This window comes from Nipponia nippon, unplaced genomic scaffold, assembly GCF_047370975.1.
Source record: "Nipponia nippon isolate SJK-2023a ecotype South Korea unplaced genomic scaffold, ASM4737097v1 scaffold_3, whole genome shotgun sequence".
Classification (NCBI taxonomy): Eukaryota; Metazoa; Chordata; class Aves; order Pelecaniformes; family Threskiornithidae; genus Nipponia; species Nipponia nippon.
In genome coordinates, this window is record NW_028262347.1 from 48,341,013 (window position 1) to 48,355,940 (window position 14,928).

Consider the following 14,928-nt stretch of genomic DNA (forward strand, 5'->3'; position numbering starts at 1 on the left):
TCCCCGTCCCCCTGCGCGGCTCCCAGGGGAGGAGGTGGAGGAGAAGCAGGAGTGAACTTGAGCCCGGGAAGAAGGGAGGGGTGGCGGGAAGGTGTTCTAAGATTTAGGTTTTATTTCCCAGTACCCTGCTGGGATGTGATTGGTAATAAAGCCAGTGAACTTCCCCGAGCCGAGTGTGTTTTGCCCGTGGCGGTGAGGGGCGAGCGATCTGTCCCCGTCCTTCTCTGGGCCCAGGAGCCTTTCGCGGTGTTTCCTCTCCCCTGCCCAGCTGAGGAGGGCAGTGACAGAGCGGCTTTGGTGGGCACCTGGCGTCCAGCCGCGGCCAGGCCCCCACCGACCCAGAGGCTGCGCAGCGAGGCAGAGAGCCTGGGTGAGAAAAGGAGGCCGCTGCCCTGAGGGAGGCAGGAGGAGACCCAGAGAGGCCCCCACCCGCTGGGGACAGGGCCCCCAGGCCCGGGCGTGTGGCACCCTGGAGAGCAGAACAGGCAGCCTGAGGAAAGGCTGCCGGCCCGGGGGAAGGGCAGCGCCGACGGCTGGCGGCCGCCTCAGCCCGGCGCCGAGCACAGCTGGGGCGGCCCGGCCCGGCCCGGCCCGGCCCCGCCAGGCCGGGAGCCGCCGCTGTGGGCAGCGGAGCTGCCCCAGGCCCGCGGCCGGGCTGGGCGTCGGAGAGCGGCGGAGCCGCCGCCTGGCTGAGGGCTGCTGGCGAGAGGCGACCGCGGCCCGGCCCGCCGTCCCCGGCACACAGGTGCGTCGCGGGGCTGCTGGCGGGCGGCCGGGGCCGGCGGCGGGAGGGGGCGGCCGGGGCCATGAGGCGCCGTGGCGCGGCGCAGCGGCAGGTTCCGTGGTCTGTTCGTGACCGAGGTGAAGGAGGAGCCGTCGGCCAAGCGGGAGCGCCAGGTGGCCGGGGCGGCACGGGGCCGGGGCGGGGGCAGGCGGGGCCGCAGTCCCCGCGGCGGGGCCGTGGCCGTGGCCGTGGCCGTGGCCGTGGCCGGTCCCCGTGCCCGGGGGAGTCGCTGGGCCGCGGGGAGGGGGACAGCCGAGAGGTTTCGGTGCAGCTCTTGAGCGCAGTGCGCGGTCGAGGTGTCCCTAGGGCTCCCCCCTGAAATGCGGGCCAGAAAGGTCGTTTGGGTGCCGTTTTGGCTCTGTCCCAGGCTTTTCCTGCCAGGTGCATCCAGGTGCTCACCCTGGCGGTGTGTTTGCTTTTGCTCAGTGTGGGCAACAGTCGTGGCGAGGAAGGAGGCCGCTCCAAGGTGGTCGTGCTGGCGGCCTGTGGAAAAGCATCCTGAAAACTCAGCTTGTCTCTCTCTCTCTCTCTCTCTCTGGGTTTTTGGTTTTGGTTTGGTTTTGTCTTTTTTTGTGATCGAAGGCGTATCAGGCTTCTGACAGAAGAATTCATTTGAGGCTGGATATAGGTGTGGAATACTTGCCAAGGGGCAAGTAATGGAGGCCAATCAAAGTTTGTTGTCCCCGAGATGTCGGGACAGATTGGGGTGGCATTCACCTGTCCAGCTGTAGCCCTCCCCCAACTCGCGTTTCCCGGTTTTAGTAGCAGCACCTACTGCTGTCTGTTGGCTGCCCAGAGAACTGGAATGCGTCTGGGTGACTTTCTCCCGCTGGTGTTTGACTTCTGGGTGGAAGAGCGGGAAGGATTGCCAAACCATCAGCAACTGAATTGTTGGGCTCTCAGTGCCAACACCATCTTGATAATGGTGGTGGAAGGGTACCTCCCCGTGCTGGTTTTGTCTGGGATAGAGTTAATCATCTCCATAGTGGGTGCTATGGGGCTGTGCTGCTTTGGATTTGTGCTGAAAACGGTGTTGCTAACACAGGGACGCTTTTGTTACTGCTGAGCAGCGCTCCCACAGCGTCAAGGCCTTTGCTGCTTCTCACCCCACCCCACCAGCGAGTAGGCTGGGGGTGCCCAAGAAGCTGGGAGGGGACACGGGCGGGACAGCTGTCCCCAGCTGAGCGAAGGGGTGTTCCGCACCGTAGGACGTCGTGCTCAGCAATAAAAAGCTGGGGACAGAAGGAGGAAGGGGGGAGGTTTGGAGTGATGGCGTTTGTCTTCCCAAGTCAGGCGTGATGGAGCCCTGCTTTCCTGGAGGTGGCAGACAGGCGTACAGTGCGATTCCTGCTGAAAAGGTGGACGGAGCCTGCTGTTGCGTGACTACCTATAAGGGTAATGAGGAAGACCCACATGCAGATTTCTCATGCTGACTAGAAGCCCTGTTTTACTTGCTTTTCACTTTTATGAAGTGAAGTCCGCGCCACATGGACACGTCCTTTAAATACGTGCAGGGACGGGGACTCCACCACTTCCCTGGGCAGCCCGTTCCAGGGCTCGACAACCCTTTTGGGGAGGAAGTTTTTCCTCATACGCAATCTAAACCTCCCCTGGCGCAGCTTGAGGCCGTTTCCTCTCGTCCTGTCACGTGTTACCTGGGAGAAGAGCCCGACCCCCACCTGGCTCCAACCTCCTTGCAGGTAGTTGTGGAGAGGGGTAAGGTCTCCCCTCAGCCTCCTTCTCTCCAGGCAGCAACCCCGTTCCAAACAACCCCCCTTCCCTCAGCCGCAGCAGGGCACAGCCCAGCACAGCCTGCGCCTGCTCAGGCTACCTGTGCTGTGGATAATGTAGGTAAAATAGATAATGTAGATAAAATAGAATACCTCTTTATTTGTATTAGGTACATTTATCGTACACTTACGAACATACAAACACTAGTTTTAAACACAAATGCCCATTTTTACCAGTTTCAAAATGCTACAGCGTCCTTCCTACATCTTAGTTTTGGAATATGCAATTTTATCATCTTCCGATCTCCAGTTGATAAAGCTAAACTGAAATAAGGACATTTTCTTGTCAATTGACGCGCCGGCTTCATCTCCTGTCTACATATCGTTCTCCTTTTCTGTTCACTTCCGTGCCTTCCTGGCTCTGCTGCCAAAACAGATGTACAGACCGTTGTGTGCATAATTTAGTAGAGTGAAACTATATGCTCTTTCAGAAACATCTTAAGAAGTAAGCTTTCAAGACGAGACACAAGACAGAGGTTCTCATCTCTGCTTTCAAGACAGCTGTAAAATGTCTTAGTGGTCCTTAGGGTATCTTGTGAATGTTTGGTAGCCTGGGTCCTTTTCTGAATTGGGACCTGGGCTGATCATCGTTCAGCTATGGCAGGTGCTTCACGAGCAATCCACCAGAGAGACGCAGAGATCACACTCACATGGTCCCTGCTGTGCTTTGGCCAGTGCTACAAGCCAAAACCCGCTTCTTGCAGCTCCTCGCTTTACAGGCGGGAGCATGGTTTGCTTTCCTATCAGTAGTACTGTGACAAATTAGGAATCATGGGTTAGTTAGGCAAAATGACACGTCTGCAAACAAATGGAACTATTAACTGCCCTTTCAGACTGCTCAGCGTTGCTTAGAATCTTGCGGGTTTTGGTTGGGGAAGTTTTAAGGGCAAGTTTACGTTTTCTAGGTGGGCAGAGACGTGTCCCTCTGACTGAAAAGACTGAGTTGTAAAAATTTCTGTCAGACAGTTACCTGAATGGTTGTTTTAAACCTGGAGAACGTTTTTGCACGTGGATTTCTTTTCCTCCAAGTTGGTGCACTGTAAGATCCTGAAGTATGTTTGTCTACAGGAAAAGCATATACATTGTCTCTTAATTTCAGCTACAATTTCCGGAGAGACTCTCTGAGCCTGACATGGGAATTAAATATTACATGAGCTGAAGTGTCAAGGAATGCATCAGGTGAATCATAGCTCATCATCTGAAATACAAGCTAGTGTTAAATACAGACTTTCTCTCTGGTACTTCAAAGATCGTTGGTAATCTTGTGGAGTGTCCGTCGCGCTCCCAGGATCTTCCAAATGAGGCGATTCTGCCACGGACATCCTTGACTTGAACCAAGTGAACGTTCCCGTGTTGAAAATCTTCCCACAGGCATCAGTTGCTTTTAGATTAAACAAACCCATACTGCAGTCTGCTTTTTTGTCTCTGCTTGTGAAAGCAGCAGAGTGTGCTGCCTAATGACTAACCACCTTCTGTAAATTTTGGTTCAAAGTCATTATAATTAATAGTCTGGTTTTCTGTTCATTCCAGCTTAATTCCGTAAATTCAAACTATTTGTTTAACTAATAATAATCCTAAAATTTTCAGTTTATACACAACATGTGAACTATTACCATAGTTTTCCGTCTGGGTCCCAAATCTCCTATTTGTGTTGAGCCGATTCTTTTGTTCGGAGCATTTCCCGCCATATGGCTCAGGTCCTGCTGAAAAGAAAGGTAGCGAAAACGTAACGGTCGTTCTGATGACAAAAATGCTGATCACCTATTTTTTTTTTTTTTTAAGCAATCTATCCTTTTTCAGCCTGGCAATTTGATAAGATGTGTTCTTCAGAACGAAAAAACCCACAACTCTTTGTGCCCGAGATGAAGCAGTGATGTTGGGATTCATTTCACTTAGTTTTATGCATCTGCAAGTAGGAGTTACTCTGCCTGAAGGAGGTTCCTTTTATTGGAAATTAAGGCAGGGAGGCACCTCAGGATGGAGACTGAATCCAGTTTAAGAGAGGTGACTGAAACTGGCAAGATGAAATCGCTTTCTTAACTGCTGATTACTTAAATGCTTTACTACTAAATTTCTTGCTGAAGTTCTGCAATCTACTTGTGCAAATTATGCTGGACCAAATTTACTCTTGCCCCTATTTAGGCATCAGCAACTTAATATTCACCTGCAGGGACAAAACCGAAAGCAGCACAACACAGACAGGTAAATTTGAGGCATTGGAAGAATCCTGTGTAAGCAGGAACCCACCTGTCGATCCATTGAACTTTGGTTCCTGGGTGACGGTACGGTAGACTACATATGCTGATCTTTGAGGTTCTGAAGAATCGAAATAAGTCTTTCTTCCAGTTTCCCTCACGTAAGGCATAGAAAGAGCAGTTTCTTCATCCTTACTTTGACCCCTGTGTTGGTAACTTGGTTTTACTTTGGGCTCTGAAGTGTGAATTCCTAAAAGTGAAAAAGCAAACAAAAATGTTGTGCTGTTACTCCAAATTTGTCCTACTGCAGGAGACTGGAGGCTGGAAGACAAGGTTAAAAAAATGTTCTTTGTGGATAGTCCAATCCAGATCGGGATTGTCCGTATTTGCCACTAAGAACAGAAATCAGCTAGGTGGTGCTAAATCACCGAGCAGTTGAGTAAATAAAAGTGAATAAGCCAAGGGTTTTCTCAAAATACCTTTGCCTGTTCCTGTAGTAGGTGAATTTCTTGGCTTCTCAGAAATCCGTTTCTCTTCCTTTGCTTCTTTACCGTGATGGTTCTTTACCAGCTCAGTCTGGTTTGTTTCTGAGGGATTAAAATAGCACATATTGACTTTTTAAAAAAGCTCGCAAAATTTTCTGATCCAAAAATGCGGTGGTGTTTTGAAAACCTAATCTCCCACTTCGTACACAGGTCTTCTTGGGTGGAACATGGTTTTACATGTTAATTATTCTAAAAGTATCATTCCTCAAAAGGAAAGCAAAAGTGTCTATATTTCCTCTAGCAGAGGAAATCTTGAAAGCGAACTCACAGACTGACTATAAACACAAAGGCCGGATACGTCCTTTCTCTACACTGCCTAGGTGGTGTGTGGACCTCTGGAACCTCCATGGTTGAGCCCGTGGAGACCAATGCCCTCCGAAGGAGACCACCTGGCTGAACCATGAATGGCTTCTTCTGTCTGGAGCATCTAGGTACATCCTGGACGTGGGCAGTTCGTGAACAGAACAAAACACTACCCATGAGGAGGCTAAAATTGTAATAGCATTGGTTGCGTAGGCAAGCCCACTTCCAACTACAAACAGAACTTTACAGGGAAGGCTGCAGCATAAAGTAGCCCCAGCGCTCTCCAGCTGGCCCCTGCGACTCCGCAGGAAGAGGCGGCTTTGCCTGTTCTTCCTTTGCTCCTGCGCTTTTGGTCAATAAGCTCTTTTGGTTCCTCTCAGATCAGGCCAGAATGCAGCAGAAACTCTGTACTTCTGCTTCAGTTTAGGGGGTAGTTTAAAGCCAAAAGCATCACAAATCCATCCCAATCAAAACTCCAGGGAAATCCTAGTTGTAGAAAAATACCATGCAAAGCAAGCTCATTCTTTCGCCCACTGCTGGGAGGAAAAAAGTTGAACGCTTCTTGAGAGGAAACTGAAATGCTACTGCAAAACTGTTTCTACCACTTTCCGTATCGAGAGAAAAAACGAGAAGTTAAAGGTGGACTATTTTGAGCGTTATTAAATACTTTCAAAAGAATAAATCACATAAAAGATTCTGCAGAAACCAGGGATCAGAATATTCGTGCACATCTGCGTGTCTTTGGATTCATCCCTCTGAGATGGGTAGCGAAAGGAATTCTTGCTATCAAGGTGGCTAAATGATTGTTCATGAATATTCTATCTGACTAATTGTAAAGCTTCATAAAGCTTTCCGTTTCTCTCTGTGGATACTGCTGCAATCTACTTGTGCAAATTATGCTGGACCAAATTTACGCTTGCCCCTATTTAGGCATCAGCAACTTAATATTCACCTGCAGGGACAAAACCGAAAGCAGCACAACACAGACAGGTAAATTTGAGGCATTGGAAGAATCCTGTGTAAGCAGGAACCCACCTGTCGATCCATTGAACTTTGGTTCCTGGGTGACGGTACGGTAGACTACATATGCTGATCTTTGAGGTCCTGAAGAATCGAAATAAGTCTTTCTTCCAGTTTCCCTCACGTAAGGCATAGAAAGAGCAGTTTCTTCATCCTTACTTTGACCCCTGTGTTGGTAACTTGGTTTTACTTTGGGCTCTGAAGTGTGAATTCCTAAAAGTGAAAAAGCAAACAAAAATGTTGTGCTGTTACTCCAAATTTGTCCTACTGCAGGAGACTGGAGGCTGGAAGACAAGGTTAAAAAAATGTTCTTTGTGGATAGTCCAATCCAGATCGGGATTGTCCGTATTTGCCACTAAGAACAGAAATCAGCTAGGTGGTGCTAAATCACCGAGCAGTTGAGTAAATAAAAGTGAATAAGCCAAGGGTTTTCTCAAAATACCTTTGCCTGTTCCTGTAGTAGGTGAATTTCTTGGCTTCTCAGAAATCCATTTCTCTTCCTTTGCTTCTTTACCGTGATGGTTCTTTACCAGCTCAGTCTGGTTTGTTTCTGAGGGATTAAAATAGCACATATTTACTGTTTTATAAAAGCTCGCAAAATTTTCTGATCCAAAAATGCGGTGGTGTTTTGAAAACCTAATCTCCCACTTCATACACAGGTCTTCTTGGGTGGAACATGGTTTTACGTGTTAATTATTCTAAAAGTATCATTCCTCAAAAGGAAAGTGGCTGTATTCCTTCTAGCAGAGTTCGTGGTCACAAAATCTTGAAAGCAACCTCCAAAACTGACTGATAAACACAAAGACCAAGGCTACTTTGAACTTGTACAGTTGCTGTGAGCAGGTCTGGCTCCAAAGGCTTCTCATTATGAATTAGAAAATCTTCATGAATACTGTATTTAGGGTTTACAGTTTAAAAGTACAAACGTTTGCTTGAATCCACATACACATTCGTAATTCCTGAGAATGAAAAGTTGCGTGCAATGTATGTGTGCGTTCACAGGGGGAAGAAGTAAGTCCTTCTGGGAAGTCAAAGTGTAGCATCGAAATGGGAACGCAGTGCAAAGGGACTCGGAGGCACAGGGTGACAGACACCTTGTGAGCTCGGAGTGTGTGTCGTTACAAGAGAACTCAGTTAGCAACAGAACAGGAACCGTGATATGGTCCAGTCTACCGGTGCTTGTTTCTCATCCCTTGCACATGAGGTATGCTTTGCCTCTGTCTCAGTTGTATCAGTTCAGCTGTGTGTTGCCCTGCAAGCTGAACAACTAAAATGAGGTGGCATAAAAAATAGCTTCAATTTATAAAAGGATTATTTTAATCCTCAGGCACTTCAGTGATACAGTTTAGAGCATGGGCCTGCAAATAGTTTTAACAGCTGAACTGGCATGGCTGACGTAGTGACAAACAGCCTTGCAGAAATGCCATTGAATGGCTGGAGATTCAACCTTCCTATAGCAGCTTTACCTCCGATGTCAGCACACCTAGTAGCTAAGGCTGTTCTACTCTATGCATGTCCTTTTTATAACTCCACAGAACCATTTATTTTCTATGCAATAGTTTCTCCCTATAGCAGTAATTTAAAAAGTGGCAAACATTGTCCAAGCAGATGAAAAGTACTTGCCTTTCTGCACGTCTCGCTCGGTAGCTTCCAAGGGTAATGGCTCATTTTCCCGAGGTGAAGACACAGTTGTGGTTGATTGGTGTTCGTGAGGGTACTGAATCCTGTAATACTCTCCTAAACATACCCCAAGAGGGAAAAAAAAACCCCAGAGTTTCCTATATTGGCAGCATTGCCATTTAGGAAAGAGTGACCAATGTCATATTTACCAGATTTGTAGCATATGTCCTTTATTGCTCTTTCCTCTTCAACATCTGCAGCAGTCTTAGGCACCCAATTGGAAACATCTGTAGGAAGTATTTTTAAAAGATTACTAGATAGTTGTACAAAGACGTTCAACAATTCTTAATAATCAAATACCTGAATGAATTTCATTTTGGTCACGATTTGTTTTTTTTTTGCTGGCTGCGACCTCTGCTTCTGGACAGAAAAATGATTCCTTAACAGCAGGTATTTCCAAGTGCAACGTGCTGATGACAAAAATGCTGATCACCTATTTTTTTTTTTTTAAGCAATCTATCCTTTTTCAGCCTGGCAATTTGATAAGATGTGTTCTTCAGAACGAAAAAACCCACAACTCTTTGTGCCCGAGATGAAGCAGTGATGTTGGGATTCATTTCACTTAGTTTTATGCATCTGCAAGTAGGGGTTACTCTGCCTGAAGGAGGTTCCTTTTATTGGAAATTAAGGCAGGGAGGCACCTCAGGATGGAGACTGAATCCAGTTTAAGAGAGGTGACTGAAACTGGCAAGATGAAATCGCTTTCTTAACTGCTGATTACTTAAATGCTTTACTACTAAATTTCTTGCTGAAGTTCTGCAATCTACTTGTGCAAATTATGCTGGACCAAATTTACTCTTGCCCCTATTTAGGCATCAGCAACTTAATATTCACCTGCAGGGACAAAACCGAAAGCAGCACAACACAGACAGGTAAATTTGAGGCATTGGAAGAATCCTGTGTAAGCAGGAACCCACCTGTCGATCCATTGAACTTTGGTTCCTGGGTGACGGTACGGTAGACTACATATGCTGATCTTTGAGGTCCTGAAGAATCGAAATAAGTCTTTCTTCCAGTTTCCCTCACGTAAGGCATAGAAAGAGCAGTTTCTTCATCCTTACTTTGACCCCTGTGTTGGTAACTTGGTTTTACTTTGGGCTCTGAAGTGTGAATTCCTAAAAGTGAAAAAGCAAACAAAAATGTTGTGCTGTTACTCCAAATTTGTCCTACTGCAGGAGACTGGAGGCTGGAAGACAAGGTTAAAAAAATGTTCTTTGTGGATAGTCCAATCCAGATCGGGATTGTCCGTATTTGCCACTAAGAACAGAAATCAGCTAGGTGGTGCTAAATCACCGAGCAGTTGAGTAAATAAAAGTGAATAAGCCAAGGGTTTTCTCAAAATACCTTTGCCTGTTCCTGTAGTAGGTGAATTTCTTGGCTTCTCAGAAATCCATTTCTCTTCCTTTGCTTCTTTACCGTGATGGTTCTTTACCAGCTCAGTCTGGTTTGTTTCTGAGGGATTAAAATAGCACATATTTACTGTTTTATAAAAGCTCGCAAAATTTTCTGATCCAAAAATGCGGTGGTGTTTTGAAAACCTAATCTCCCACTTCATACACAGGTCTTCTTGGGTGGAACATGGTTTTACGTGTTAATTATTCTAAAAGTATCATTCCTCAAAAGGAAAGTGGCTGTATTCCTTCTAGCAGAGTTCGTGGTCACAAAATCTTGAAAGCAACCTCCAAAACTGACTGATAAACACAAAGACCAAGGCTACTTTGAACTTGTACAGTTGCTGTGAGCAGGTCTGGCTCCAAAGGCTTCTCATTATGAATTAGAAAATCTTCATGAATACTGTATTTAGGGTTTACAGTTTAAAAGTACAAACGTTTGCTTGAATCCACATACACATTCGTAATTCCTGAGAATGAAAAGTTGCGTGCAATGTATGTGTGCGTTCACAGGGGGAAGAAGTAAGTCCTTCTGGGAAGTCAAAGTGTAGCATCGAAATGGGAACGCAGTGCAAAGGGACTCGGAGGCACAGGGTGACAGACACCTTGTGAGCTCGGAGTGTGTGTCGTTACAAGAGAACTCAGTTAGCAACAGAACAGGAACCGTGATATGGTCCAGTCTACCGGTGCTTGTTTCTCATCCCTTGCACATGAGGTATGCTTTGCCTCTGTCTCAGTTGTATCAGTTCAGCTGTGTGTTGCCCTGCAAGCTGAACAACTAAAATGAGGTGGCATGAAAAATAGCTTCAATTTATAAAAGGATTATTTTAATCCTCAGGCACTTCAGTGATACAGTTTAGAGCATGGGCCTGCAAATAGTTTTAACAGCTGAACTGGCATGGCTGACGTAGTGACAAACAGCCTTGCAGAAATGCCATTGAATGGCTGGAGATTCAACCTTCCTATAGCAGCTTTACCTCCGATGTCAGCACACCTAGTAGCTAAGGCTGTTCTACTCTATGCATGTCCTTTTTATAACTCCACAGAACCATTTATTTTCTATGCAATAGTTTCTCCCTATAGCAGTAATTTAAAAAGTGGCAAACATTGTCCAAGCAGATGAAAAGTACTTGCCTTTCTGCACGTCTCGCTCGGTAGCTTCCAAGGGTAATGGCTCATTTTCCCGAGGTGAAGACACAGTTGTGGTTGATTGGTGTTCGTGAGGGTACTGAATCCTGTAATACTCTCCTAAACATACCCCAAGAGGGAAAAAAAAACCCAGAGTTTCCTATATTGGCAGCATTGCCATTTAGGAAAGAGTGACCAATGTCATATTTACCAGATTTGTAGCATATGTCCTTTATTGCTCTTTCCTCTTCAACATCTGCAGCAGTCTTAGGCACCCAATTGGAAACATCTGTAGGAAGTATTTTTAGAGGATTACTAGAGAGTTGTACAAAGACGTTCAACAATTCTTAATAATCAAATACCAGAATGAATTTCATTTTGGTCACGATTTGGTTTTTTCTGCTGACTGTGACCGAAACATCTTCAGTCCTCATTTTCAAAATAATCCTGCCTTTACACTCAAAAGGAAATCTTGCGATTAACCGTGTGATCAGGGAGTGGTTGTCACAAAACCCCTGCCCAAAGTTACTGTCCTGCAACGTCTGCCGGCAGAGCTGGTGAAGTGAGTGCTCCTTACCTGTCTCAGTGAAGGCTAACTAAGATTAGCCAAGCCCTGCTGTTTCTAGTTTTGAGATGAATGTGGCTTCCTCAGACTGAAACCGAGTTGGGAAGCACTAACAGGCAGCCCTGCCAGCCAACCTGAAGGGCAGGGGGAAAGTGAAAAGCAGCTTGGGGCTGCCTGAGAACTAGCAGAGTAATTTGCGGAGTGCACGCATGAGAGTAGGTCGTTCCCTCACTTTCACTCTGCGGGAATGTGCAATTGCTTCCTTCCCTGTGAATCTCTCATCTCTAAGTGACATACCTTCACTAGTTTAACTACATTTAAAAAAAAAAAAAAAAGTATTTGTACGTGTACACATGCAGTTAAACCAGCGCAGAGTGTTGTATGGATTCTCTTTGCTAGATTTAAGGATAACTTTCTGTAATAAAACGAGACTGCCTAGAGAGTTTTGGAAATCAGTGGAACAAATTACTTAAGCTGAAGTCACACCACTATCGTTCCTAAACAATCCTGTGAGTTCGCCTTCAGTGACCAGTGTGTACAGCCCCTGTTCAAAAGCTTGTTTGCAGAAGAGAAGTGCCTCCTCAACTCGTAATTTCGTCCCCGAATTTTGAGCAATTTTGGAATCGAAACCCATGCTACTGCCTTGTAAAAGAAAGAAAAAAACTCTTTACGAGTCTCTTCATCCTGCTCCGTATCATCCTCTTCATCCTCTTCGTCGTTGAGGTTTATGATCAGTGGAGGGTGAATTGGTCTTAAAATAGTCTCCTGAGTTCTGAGTGGTTCTTGACGATGGGCTGGATGCAGAATCCCTTCTTGGACACCCTGTTGTAATGGGGCATCTGCAGAAAAGAACGTGATCTTGATTTTGTTTGGAGGGAACTAGATATCGAATCCAAGCTCAGACCAGCAGGTGTAGTTTTGAAATCCTTATCATACTGAAGGACTCGTTACATAGACAGATTGTGCCTTTTAGGCAAAATACTTTAATTTAAAATAATAATAATTTACACTTCATTAGAAGAAAATCAGAAAAGACAGTCTTTTCCTCAGGCATTTCTATCTCCCCATAATGTCTGCAGCAAAACGGTTTCAGCACTGGGATAGCATTTTCTGAGCGCCAGGAAATGCAAGGGACTGAAAATAAACATGGTGAAAAATGGTGGGTCCATTTGTATTGTTGAAGCCGACCAATTTGCAGCTATAGATACAACCCGGATTCTGTGCATTCTATCAGAAGTATTGAAGCGGGCTATGTTTTGCAGTTTGAAAGCGAGAAGGTGAAGCACGGGCATTTTCTTTTATTCCAGGTGTTGTTAGTTGTGTGCATCTCTTGCTTGCCTACGAGCAGCATGCGTATCATCTTAAACCCATTTCAGTACCACTCCTGCAGATGGGATTTGTTGTATCTCATGCAAGAGAAAGTAAGGTGCAACACTTTAGCTTGATAGAGCCTTTTTCAGTGTCCCGACTAGGATATTATTAGCTCTGCGGAGTGTAAGCCCAATCAAACTTAAATGAGTTTAACAAGATTTTGAAGTATTAAGCGGAATAAATGCAGTGTTGGTATTGGCAATGTTATTGTGGAGCACGCGGACTTTGAATTTGAATCCATGTAACGTGTTGTGCTCTATCAACAGATACTGCTACTAGTGGAAGGAGGATCCATAGCATGACAGCTCAAAACCCCCATATGGCCCCCCTATTCAAATGCCAGGGCAATTCCTTTCTGTGCCTTGAACTTGCTGGGAGAGCAGACCGTACCTGAGTGATTTGCCATGGTACAGTTCTCGACCTTAATAGATATTACGGGAGCGCTGGAAGGACGTTTTTGTGTATTTACTTACGCTAAGGAACAAATTGTTGAGAAAGTATTGTTACTCACTGTTGCTAGGTGGCAAAAAAAGTCCATTTATATGACGAGGTTTGCTATGATGGAATGCGCAGCTGATCCTCATGCAGCCTATGGGTTGTGTTTCCCAGTAACAGCGGATGTTGCTGTACTTCTGCTGCAGGAGAAAACGGTTTTCAGATCTTGTAAAAAGAAGCAGAAAAAGGACCAAATGGATGAATAGGTGGTGCCCTGCTCTGCAGATTTTGTGGAACCACATTCTGATATTTTAGAACGTTTAAAGTTATCTTAAGCTCCAGATAACTCTAAAGTTGCCCCGAGCGAGCTCAGACAAATAGGAACTCGGGTTTATAGCCTGGCTATGACCTACATCCCAGCGGAGAGCTGCAAATGCCAGGTTGCCGGTTACTTTTTAACGCGTTTCTGTGTAATTTTTTAAAGGAAGACAAAGTCACACGTGAAAATATTGGAATATCACCCGGTTCCAGACATTAACAGCTGGGGCTAGGAGCAGCACCTCCAAAACACGCCGCTCTTGGACTGTAGTCAGTACCACTGGACCATCTGCCGAGACACGCTGGGGTCTGGAGCCGAGGTATCAACTTCTACCTTTACATAATAAACCTCCCTTTCAAGACGCATATATCAGGAAAATGAAGGCTACAAACCACTCTGCAATCTACAGCATTTACCTGTGCGTAGGGGGAATAGAAATGGGAATAGCTGTCACTCCCAGCTGCGGCCATTTTCACCTCCTGTGTTTCTCCTCCACTCTCTTAACGCTGGCAGAACATACAGGAAAACGTTAAAGCTATCAACGTTCAGGCAAATTGTAATCTTATCCTGAAAGCGGGAGTTTTCTTTCAAAAACTGGACCTTCAGAACCTTAGCTCTGCTGCTTTTTTGAAACAAAACTCCCACAGACAGCAAAATACGCTTGAACGAAGGAGGTGGTACCTTCTCCAGCCTTGCTGAACCGACGAAGGCAGTTGCTAGCCGGTATAGAATGTTACCTTTCCACGGTTGCCAACCGCTCCTCCAGCTGGTGACATCAGCGTGATGGCGCTGCGTGGCCTGTCCAGCTTGAACATCTTCCTTTGTCTGCATTGCTTCAGAGTGAAGTACGGGAAATCGGACCGTTGCAAAGAGTCTCCCATTCCGGTGTTTCTTTAACGTAACATGGACCGAACCCATTTGGCGGGGCTCAGTACCCAGCTTCTTGCCGTGGGACCTGTGGCCTTAGAAACAAAGCTTTGGCACCACAAAGACAAACCTTGTTCGTTGACTCTTTGTAACCAAAACCCTCGTGCCCAATGTTTTTCTTACTGGACCTCTTTCTTTGGATGGGGAAACTTGCTGCTTCCCACTAGTGCACTCTTAGCTGTTAACTGCTTGCGTTGTTGGGGTTCATTGCTTCTGCGTGCTTCCAGGACGCCCGCTGCCACAGCTAAAGCAGACAGAAGAGCGTACACTTGTGTCCCTAATTAACACCTCTGTTCTCATGCAGGTCCTAGGCTGCCTCTGAACAAAAAATACCTAGGGGGAGATGAAGTTGCGGTCCTGGAAGATGGCGGGGCGAGCTGCTCTCCCCAGGACATGGGGTCACATTTACAACACGGAGTGACAACGGCAAAGGAGAATACCTCGTGCCTGAGCACCGGGGCTTTGGCCCGGGAAT

At 46.2% G+C, this 14,928-nt stretch overlaps 2 protein-coding genes across 2 annotated transcripts; both read right to left on the reverse strand.

Moving 5' to 3' along the window:
• Window positions 1–2,710: 2,710 nt before the first annotated feature.
• LOC148054573 (uncharacterized protein C12orf50 homolog) lies at window positions 2,711–5,378 on the reverse strand. Its single transcript, XM_087763981.1, has 5 exons — window positions 5,249–5,378; window positions 4,822–5,019; window positions 4,188–4,277; window positions 3,545–3,636; window positions 2,711–2,938 (listed from the first exon to the last, which is right to left on the reverse strand). Exons 1-5 carry the CDS (start codon window positions 5,376–5,378, stop codon window positions 2,879–2,881), a joined length of 570 nt encoding a protein of 189 aa, XP_087620107.1. The 3' UTR covers window positions 2,711–2,878.
• Window positions 5,379–9,140: 3,762 nt separating this feature from the next.
• LOC148054574 (uncharacterized protein C12orf50 homolog) lies at window positions 9,141–13,660 on the reverse strand. Its single transcript, XM_087763987.1, has 6 exons — window positions 13,284–13,660; window positions 12,073–12,240; window positions 11,048–11,125; window positions 10,843–10,956; window positions 9,235–9,432; window positions 9,141–9,151 (listed from the first exon to the last, which is right to left on the reverse strand). The coding sequence occupies exons 1-6, from the start codon at window positions 13,507–13,509 to the stop codon at window positions 9,141–9,143; spliced, it is 795 nt and encodes a 264-aa protein (XP_087620113.1). The 5' UTR covers window positions 13,510–13,660.
• Window positions 13,661–14,928: the final 1,268 nt, after the last annotated feature.

Coding starts and splice junctions, on each gene's coding strand:
- LOC148054573 (XM_087763981.1), bottom strand. CDS start 5,378: ATGTGCTATTTTAATCCCTCAGAAACAAACCAGACTGAGCTGGTAAAG. Junction 4,278..4,821: donor AAAGTTCAATGGATCGACAG/GTGGGTTCCTGC, acceptor CTTTCTTTTCAG/CAGGACCTGAGCCATATGGC. Junction 3,637..4,187: donor GACCCAGACGGAAAACTATG/GTAATAGTTCAC, acceptor CTTTTCCTGTAG/ACAAACATACTTCAGGATCT.
- LOC148054574 (XM_087763987.1), bottom strand. CDS start 13,509: ATGTGGTTCCACAAAATCTGCAGAGCAGGGCACCACCTATTCATCCAT. Junction 10,957..11,047: donor GGACATATGCTACAAATCTG/GTAAATATGACA, acceptor GGGTATGTTTAG/GAGAGTATTACAGGATTCAG. Junction 9,433..10,842: donor CGAGCGAGACGTGCAGAAAG/GCAAGTACTTTT, acceptor TTTCACTTTTAG/GAATTCACACTTCAGAGCCC.